The 9,067-nt window shown below is 42.2% G+C and overlaps 2 protein-coding genes across 2 annotated transcripts; one reads left to right on the top strand and one right to left on the bottom strand.

Moving 5' to 3' along the window:
• Positions 1 to 3,285: 3,285 nt before the first annotated feature.
• On the top strand, positions 3,286 to 7,833 carry SAMD00019534_086780 (hypothetical protein; the record flags this gene model as incomplete). The annotated part of the gene is made up of 4 exons (XM_012896035.1): positions 3,286 to 4,294; positions 4,361 to 4,464; positions 4,535 to 4,897; positions 4,963 to 7,833. The coding sequence occupies 4 exons, from the start codon at positions 3,286 to 3,288 to the stop codon at positions 7,831 to 7,833; spliced, it is 4,347 nt and encodes a 1,448-aa protein (XP_012751489.1).
• Positions 7,834 to 8,340: 507 nt separating this feature from the next.
• On the bottom strand, positions 8,341 to 8,568 carry SAMD00019534_086770 (hypothetical protein; the record flags this gene model as incomplete). Its single annotated transcript, XM_012896034.1, has 1 exon — positions 8,341 to 8,568. A coding segment is annotated over one exon (228 nt), but the record flags the coding sequence as incomplete, so codon positions are not given.
• Between the last annotated feature and the right edge of the window lie 499 nt (positions 8,569 to 9,067).

The following is a 9,067-nucleotide window of genomic DNA, read 5'->3' as shown; positions in this document are numbered from 1 at the left end:
ACTGTTGTTGATCGTTGACTGTTGGAAATTTGTTGCTGCTTGAACTGTTGTTAATCGATGCTGTTTAAATGATGCTCAAGTATATTGAAGAGTATAATGCATATTTAATTAATAGATTGCTATTTACTAACAGTAAACTAACTATAAATGTAATGACACATGATGAATGTATACAAATATATATAAAGTTGACAATACCTTGATCAATGATCTACACATTTGGTGATCATTTGTGTGATCGAGATGTTTGAAAAACAGTTAAAGTCGCGCACGATTGGTGACCTCTGCATCAATTCCCCTGTGAGAGAATTGCTGTGTGATTGCACGACTTAAGGATTTGAATTCGTTTTTACATAGTAACTTAATATGAGGGTTAACAATAGGAATCAATCGTAGTGAAGTTGACACAATTTTGACTGCACAGCAGTACATTGTGGGCAAAGAGTCAACATGTAAAAGACAAAGAACAAAACCAAACATACAGTACGTTTCATAAGTTATGGCCACCCCCTGAGCAAACAGATAGGTGATTGATATCTCTTCAATATTAAGAGATACCAAATGATATCTTATCTCTCTAAATAATAGACTCAATTATCTACTAATCTTGATTGAATTACTTATTGCTAGTTATATTTATTTACAAATAATTGAATGAGAGTGTTGAAATGATAAGTAGTGAACATGGCCATTATTTATGCAACGAAAATTGATCGAAGGTATCGGAACGATGAACTAGAATAATGACAAAGGAGGTTGTCAATATTTGGTCCACCATCCATTCGCTGTTATAATGTCCTCCATTCGTTGTGGCAAGGAGGCGTATAGGTTCTCAACAATGCTGTCATCCATTAGCTCCCATTGTTCATTGGCAAGGTCGGAAAGGACCACTCCAGGGTTCTTTGCCAGCTCTCTCTTGACTCTCTTCTTCAAGATCGCCCAAAGATTCTCTATAATGTTGATGTCTGGTGAATATGGGGGAATGAATAGGGTGGGTATCCTCTTCCTTCTCAAGTGGCTGGTGACATTTGTTGCTCTATGAATTGGACAGTTGTCCATCGCCAGTGTAAAGTCTGGGAGTTGGCCATGATAATATCGGATGGATCGAGAGTATGCATCATCAAGAATCTCCGTGTATTGAGTGTTTTCTAAATTGCCTTCAATCTCAGAGAGATATCCGACACCAGCACTCGTGACACATCCCCAGAAATTGACCTTGGTTCCGGGAAGTCTCCTGATGCCATGAACTCGACTGAATGTGTTGTTATCTTGTCTAGCCCACTCGTGTTGACGGTAGTTCTTGAAGTTGGACTCAATTGTGGTCTCATCACAGAATACTATCTGTTCCCATTGTTCCGCTGTCCAGTCTCGATGAGCCATAGCGAACTCGAGCCTTTGATCTGCGTTTACTTGCTTTAGATCGTGCTTCCTGCTTAAACTGCGATAGGTGAGACCTTCCTTTGCAGCGATACGAGATATTTGAGCCGTTGATATCTCTGTATCGTATCTCAGTTCAAGTTTGGCTTTCAACTCGTCCAAAGTGATGACCTCCTTCCTGACCAAAGCTTTGATGATCCTCCTTCTAAGTCTTCTTGAAAACTTTGAAGGGCGTCCCGATTTGAGACGGTCCTTGAAGTCTCCTCGCTCGCTGTGTCGTTGAATAGTCCTGCTCACAGTTGATCGGGAAATATTGTACATCTTTGATATTAATTTCTTTGAATATCCTCTCCTTCTGGCTCTCACGATTTTAGCTCTCTCTTCTTCTGTTAATGACATGATTAATTGTAATGTACATAAATAATATTCTATCTCTTCCAACAAAGTGTTTGATGTTTGAACTCATTCATTCTTTACTATTGCATAAATAATGGACATGTTCATTACTTTAACAAAAATATCGTTTGAATGATAAAGATATATTAATTCCATTTTTGGAAAAATATTCATAAATGGAAATTTTTGAGCAAAAGTGGACTACTATATTTGGAAGTGAATAAGAATCTTGAACCATATTTGTAGGAGATATCAAACTCGTACCTGTTTGAACAGGGGGTGGCCATAACTTATGAAACATACTGTATTAAATTAAAATTAAAGAACAAAGGTTAATAATAATAAACGATAAATTTGTTATGCAGCACAGCAAAAAAAAATCAAAGGGAGGGGAGGGGAGGTAGGTTAGTTAATAGAAAATATTACTAATATGAACAAGAATAATGGTAAAATAATAGTTACCATATATAATAAATAGTATTAAATAAATGTATATAATTATTTATGGTATTGTAGTTTTGGAGGGATCATTCAAGTTTAAAAGTTGGCTAATCTCTTCTGACAAATTTGCACTATCACTTATCAAATATGGCTACTTAGTTGTTCTGAACAACAATGCTGATTATTTAATATTCCCATCACCACTTTACAAACAAACATATATCCTTCAAAAGGATTTACAAAAGAAAGAAAAAGTAGAACTTTAAAATCTCTCCCTATTAATAAAAATTGTCTATCGGAGGTTGGCAATAGGGTTTTGATGAGCTTTGATTAGTGGCAAAAGGGTTTTGAGGAGAGGAATATATCAGCATGACTGTCAATGAAAAACAATCTTTTTTTTTTTTTTTTTTTGACTAGAGTGGAAGTTTATTATTATTGCAAATAAATTGGCGTCATTGAAGAGGCGGGATAATGTATTAAATAAATAAAAGAAGAATTAATTCTAAAAGGCTCCAACGAGATTCGAACTCGTGACCCCTTCCTTACTAGGGAAGTACAATAACCAGCTATGCTATGGAGCCTATGTTTTTGGCAAATAAAAAATTCGCATTTTATAGCCAGATTAAGGCCGCTGCTCTTTTAATCTTATATTTCCCTTTTATTAATGATATAAATTCTTTAATTCAATATCTAGAGTAAATATGTATTCAATTGTCAAAGAATTGATTGAACAATACCTTTCACTATTCAAATAATTTGGCGCCAAATTACAAAATGTGGGTTAACAATCACCTTTTGATTAGTGTTCGGTACTAAGTGTGCACATACATAAGTAATACTTATACAATTACCACGTGTATATATATAACTTCCAAACATTACTATTAACTATTCAACAACAAGAGAGATTAGAAAGTTAGATAGATTGTCAGATTGATCATCATCTTGATCAGATCTACCTTGTAATACCAACAAGTGAAGTGAAGAAGACAAAGAATGATTACAGATAATATAAATATTATTACAACAACCAACAACAATAACAACAATAACAATAACAATATAATCAATATGATATCATCATCGTCTGATGATGGCCCAATAACAATGGCCACATCATCAATCTCATCGATGAAAATAAGTGATGACTCTTCGTTTGATGACATTGATCCAAAGTCATTCCTGACGCCAACCATCCCACGACGAAGATCATCCACTATATCTGGCTCACCAATCAGTTCACCAATACCAGACTGCAATCAATCAAACAACAATATGTCAAACAATAACAACAACAACAACATGAGCATGGGTATTGGTATTGGTATGAGTGGCAGTGTCAGTAGTAATGCGATCAACAGACTTGGCGAGAACCATCAACAACAACAACAACGTATTATTAGTCCAGTGAGAGCATCAACACCACATCCTCCACATTCATCATCATCAACAACATCACATCACTACAACACATCAAACAATACTCCACTGTCGACTCCACCCGCATCGCCATCAACGCCACAAGAGCACTATATACTGATGACCCCGCTCACTGGCAAGCGATCATCCACCTCATTGCTGCCGCTGTCTGGCGCGACACCGCTGCCCCACAACAGCTCAACGCTGTCACCTCCAACCAAGGTGTTCTCGCCACCTCGTCGACGCAAGACCTGTAACAATTTGGCATCGCGACTCTACATCAACTCACCAGAGCGCGATCGCTCGTTGACACTGACACTGTCGCCCTCGTCTTCCCAACACCCTTCGCTTCAGTCGCCACCTCCTGTCAATGCGAGCTCGACGACAGTCATGCACGCCTACGCAGACGTTCACTCAATGTTGCTGCAGGGCGGTCTGGGCAACCTGCCGGCCGAGCTGCTGATATCGATCTTCCAGCACTTTGGCCCACAAGACATATGCCGTGTAGGACTCACATGTCGATGGTGGCAGACAGTCTCCGAACAGGACTCACTCTGGTTGATCAAGTTCAATGAGCGCTTCCAACGTCCCAAGGCAATCCTTGACAAACTGCACAGTCAGGCCACCACCGAGTCTTGGAAGGAGTTATACACTCAACATTGTATGTTACCTTGATTGATTGATTGAGTGAACGAACGACACTAACACACTCCTCCACATTCATCAGACTTCATGGACAACTCATACTGCGAGGTTGAGAGGATGTTGGTATTGTTCCCAGTCACGCCGGAATATGAGCATGATATCACCATCATGTTGTACAAAGTATTGGTATGTTTGTAATCACAATCAAACTCTATGGCACTCACTCACTGACCCAATCAATCAATCAATCAAACAGAACTACCTCAAGCATACTGACTCGACAACAGAGTACATTCGCAAGTTGGAAGAGCTAAAGACTATACATATTACATTTGGAAATAGGATTGAGGCTGCCAACTGCTTGTTGAATCACTGTCAGCTGATCAGCTGGAATGGTGAAGCCACCTTCCCAGCCGAGCATGGATATCCATCAGAGGTGCACTCCGATCGCAAGGAGCGACTCCTAAACGCATCAATACAGCTATTCATCGAGGGCAAGCATTGGGAGCGTTCACTATCAATCATCAACAAGTTGCGCAAGAGATACAAGAAGGACCTGCCCAAGCTAACACAGCCCGAGCAACGACACACTTTGATCAAGAAGATGGTTGCCCTATCAGTATGTTGATGTCACATGCCAATCAATCACGTTCACTCACTCACTCACTCAATCAATCAACTTAGGAACTTGAGCATACATGTTACCAATCGCGAGACAAAGAGAAGAGATTCTTTGAGGAGTACTTCTTGGTGGAGTTCAGAGGCAAGGGCTTCCCCAAGTCTGTTGATGCCAAGAAGTTCATCTTTAGAGGCAATGTGTTAGAGAAGCTTGGCAACTTTGTAGGCAGGATGAAGAACAGATATCCTGGCGCACAGGTGGTGCCCAAGACTGACAAGGATGATATACTCACTGGCCAGTACGTGCACATTCGACCATGCAAGCCCATCTTCCTGCCAAAGATATTCGCCGGCGTGCAGACGCTGGCCATGGCCAATCAACAACAGCACATGGTGTCCAAGGGCCACACACTCCGCTCGCACTTTAAGGACGAGCAGGCATACATCCACAACAACTCGCGAGTATTCTTCTACTCCCAACCCTTCAAGAAGAAGAAGAAGGAGGGCGACCAGGTGGCGGCCAGCAACAATGAGTTCCTCGACCTGTGGACGTGCAATACGTACATCGTCTCGTCAAACACATTCCCCGACTTGATACGTTGCAGTGAGGTCAAGTCCATCATTGAGATCGAGCGCAATCCCCTCGAGACTGCCATTGAAGACCTCAACAAGAAGAACAAACAACTGCAGGGCATTGTCGACTCGTCAAAGGAGCAGAAGCAATGGTCACAAGGCCTGACAATGGCGTTGAATGGTGTGGTGGACGCAGCAGTCTCTGGTGGAATCAACATGTACCGAGTGTTCTTTAGTCAATGCTACTTGGAGGAGAACCCTGCACACCCGGACCTTCTTGGCAAGCTCAAGGACCTACTTCTCAAACAACAACTCCTACTTGAGGTTGGCATGGACATCCACTCGCAATGTTGTCCAGAGAACATCAAGGCGCTACAGAACAAGATGGAACTATGCTTTGAGAAATGGAAGCAGATCATTAGTGAGCTTGTAATACCAACATTGTCCGCGAGCAATGACCAAGTATCAGTGCCAGCTCCAGTGCCAGTCGACGAGGCAGAGAAGCTGCAGCAGCAAACTGCACAACAGATTGCCCATCCACCTATTCGCATCGCTGAGGAAGAGATGCTTCAACCTGTTGCATGTGAGGCACCCAAGGCCACAGTGACGACAGAGTCAAAGGCACCGGTAAAGACACCACCCAAGTCAGTCATTGGCAGTCCAGCATCATCAGACATTCGAACCAAACCAGTTGCTTCACCTCGTTCAACTTCCAAACTTCCACCAATGGCATCATCACAATCATCAGCGAGACAACTGGTATCAAAGGACTCTCCAAGGTCCACTACAGTCACATCAACAAGTGCATCGACAGGTGTTAAATGGGTCAATGGAAAGAAGCAAACTGTACCTCCATCAACAACAACAACAACTGGAACAAAGCAAACAACAACAACTGCAACTGCAACAACTACCACCCCGACATCATTAAGGAAGCCACCTCTTTCACCATCATCATCATCATCTGTATCCACTCCCTCAAAATTACTACCACCCAAGACATTGACAAGAAGTGTTCTGACTACAACACCACCTCCAACACGAAGGACTATGACTGTCACCAGTCCAACTACAACATCAAGCAGACCAACAACAACATCATCATTGTCGACAACAACATCAAGCAACACAACAAAATTGGTCTCCAAACCAACTCTCACATCCTCATCGTCCTCAACATCGTCATCATCAAGGTTAGCTGGCAGTCCCATCAAACCATTGGCAATATCCAAACCATCAACTACCTCTTCCACTGCCAGCAGTAGCACTGTCAAGGTGCCACAGACATCTCCAAACACTGGATCACTCTCACGACCAACGCTGAGTCACTTGGCAAAATCGACCACTGGTACTGGCACTGGAACTGTCACTGGCACAACACCCTCCTCCTCGACTACGACCTCACCCATCACCAAACAACCATCATCACCAAGGGTTGTTGCCAAGCCTCCATCCCGACCATCTTCACCAAGACCCAAGGCACCTGAACCTCAGCCATCAACCGCCAAGCCCCCAGCACCAACCAAAACATCAACGATTGGTGTGGCACTGTCCAACATCAAGAAGAGATTGTCATCATCATCTCTGTCATTAGCAAGTCTTGGAACATCATCTTCGTCAACATCCACATCCACATCTACATCTTCGACCCCATCGTCATCAACGCCCTCAACTCCAACTAAGGCTACACAGTCCTCGACCACAACGATGACCTCATCCTCGTCCACCACCTCGTCAAGGAACACAACACCCACCAAGACAACATCTGCTCGCCCCACCATTGGAAGCAGCAGCAATGCATCCAGCTCAACATTGCTGAGCAGAGCCAAGCCGCCCATGCTTGCCAAGGGCAGCGCATCATCATCGCCATCGCCAATATCCGTCAAGTCACAACAGACTACCAGGAGCACGGTCGCCCCCACTACCAAACCACCAGCCTCACCTCTGTCACTGACAAAGACGATGGGACACTCACTCTCCAAGCCAGCTGCCACCAAACTACCAGTGTCAACACTGGCCTACAAGAGTTCTGTCTTGACCAAACCAACAGGCTCCACTCCAACAAAGATGCCTGCATCTGGTGGCCCAACCTCCTCCTCATCTTCATCCTCCCAAACGACGACCTCATCCTCCTCAACGACAACCTCGTCAACATCTTCAATCTCGCACACAAATGTCACCACCAATCTTTTCCACTATCCCAACGATACTGATACCACGCCAATGAAGAAGTTGATGCACAAGCGCATCGCTCTCACCCCTTTGCCACTCACACTTCGTCTGGCGGCATCAAGTGGAGCTACCAGTCCATCGTCCACAGGACAATCTGTCGCTGGTGAGCATGTGACCAGCTCATCAACTTGAAGTTGAGCATATATATCTACAACAAACATCCAACATCCAACATCCACCATCCACCATCAATCAATTGCCAACTTTAACATGTTGGTGTACTGATTGATTCGGTTCATAACATCCATCCATCCACCTCTATCCATATTTATTCCACTGTCCTAATATATCATGTCAATAAACAACTCGAGAATATTGCACTGCATCGCTTGCACTGCATCCAGCTAACTAAGTAGTCGACCTCTCCACTCCATGATTGATTGATTTGGATGATATAATGGTACACTTTATATATATGTTATATTATATTCCTGCTGCTGTGTATCGCTGGAAGTCTAACCTTGAATGTCCTAACCATGATATAGGACATCTCTATCTATCTATCTGTATGTCTGACTGCATGTGTGCCTTGTCATGTGCATGCATGTCTGTGGCAAATGAAGTGTTTGCAATCCTCGTGTTCGCAACAAGTACCTTGATGCTTCTTGCTTGCTAGCTCGTTCGCTAACAAGCTATCTATATATATATATATATATATATGTGATTATGATTGGTTGTATGATTGTGTAATTGTGATTGTGATTGTGATTGTGTTTGACGTTTGATTGATGCGCTTGATTGTATGATTGATATCGAGGTATATATATATATATATAAATATAGAGTTAATGTGACTTTAACAACAGCTTCCTCTTTGTAAAGAACATGTAGATTAGGAAGCTGCTGGCTGATACGATTGAGAACCATATTATATTCCTCTTGGCATTTGACTTCTTATCTGTCTCTTCATTCTCTGTTGAGAATCTCTTAAAGATTGATCTGAATATCATAGTTTTAACTAATGTTGGTTTGATTGATTGATTAATTGATTCATTGATTCATAGAATGATTGATTGGATTGAATGAATGAATGGAGTAGTAACATGTATTAGTAATCTCTCTATGTCTCAATGACTCATAAAAGCAGCAAACACAATGAACACGTCATCATCATATTGTAATTGACTGAATACGAATGATTACGATTATAAGTATATACATACATATGATTATAAGTGGGGGTCTGGTCGTCAATGATGATACAGGTACGTCAATGATTGTTGTAGCTGCAGCACGCTCACTGCTTGCTCGCTCGTCAAACAACTTGAATGATTGTTGTGGGTCAGTGAGGGGTGAATGGAAGGGTGGACCTAGCCCAGGGACTCATTGGTCCTCTCCAAAATAAGATCAGATATTTGGTGGAGGT

Source organism: Acytostelium subglobosum, assembly GCF_000787575.1.
Source record: "Acytostelium subglobosum LB1 DNA, scaffold: scaffold19, whole genome shotgun sequence".
NCBI lineage: Eukaryota > Evosea > Eumycetozoa > Acytosteliales > Acytosteliaceae > Acytostelium > Acytostelium subglobosum.
Note: the sequence above shows the minus strand (reverse complement) of the source record. Positions and strands in the feature narration are given on the sequence as shown.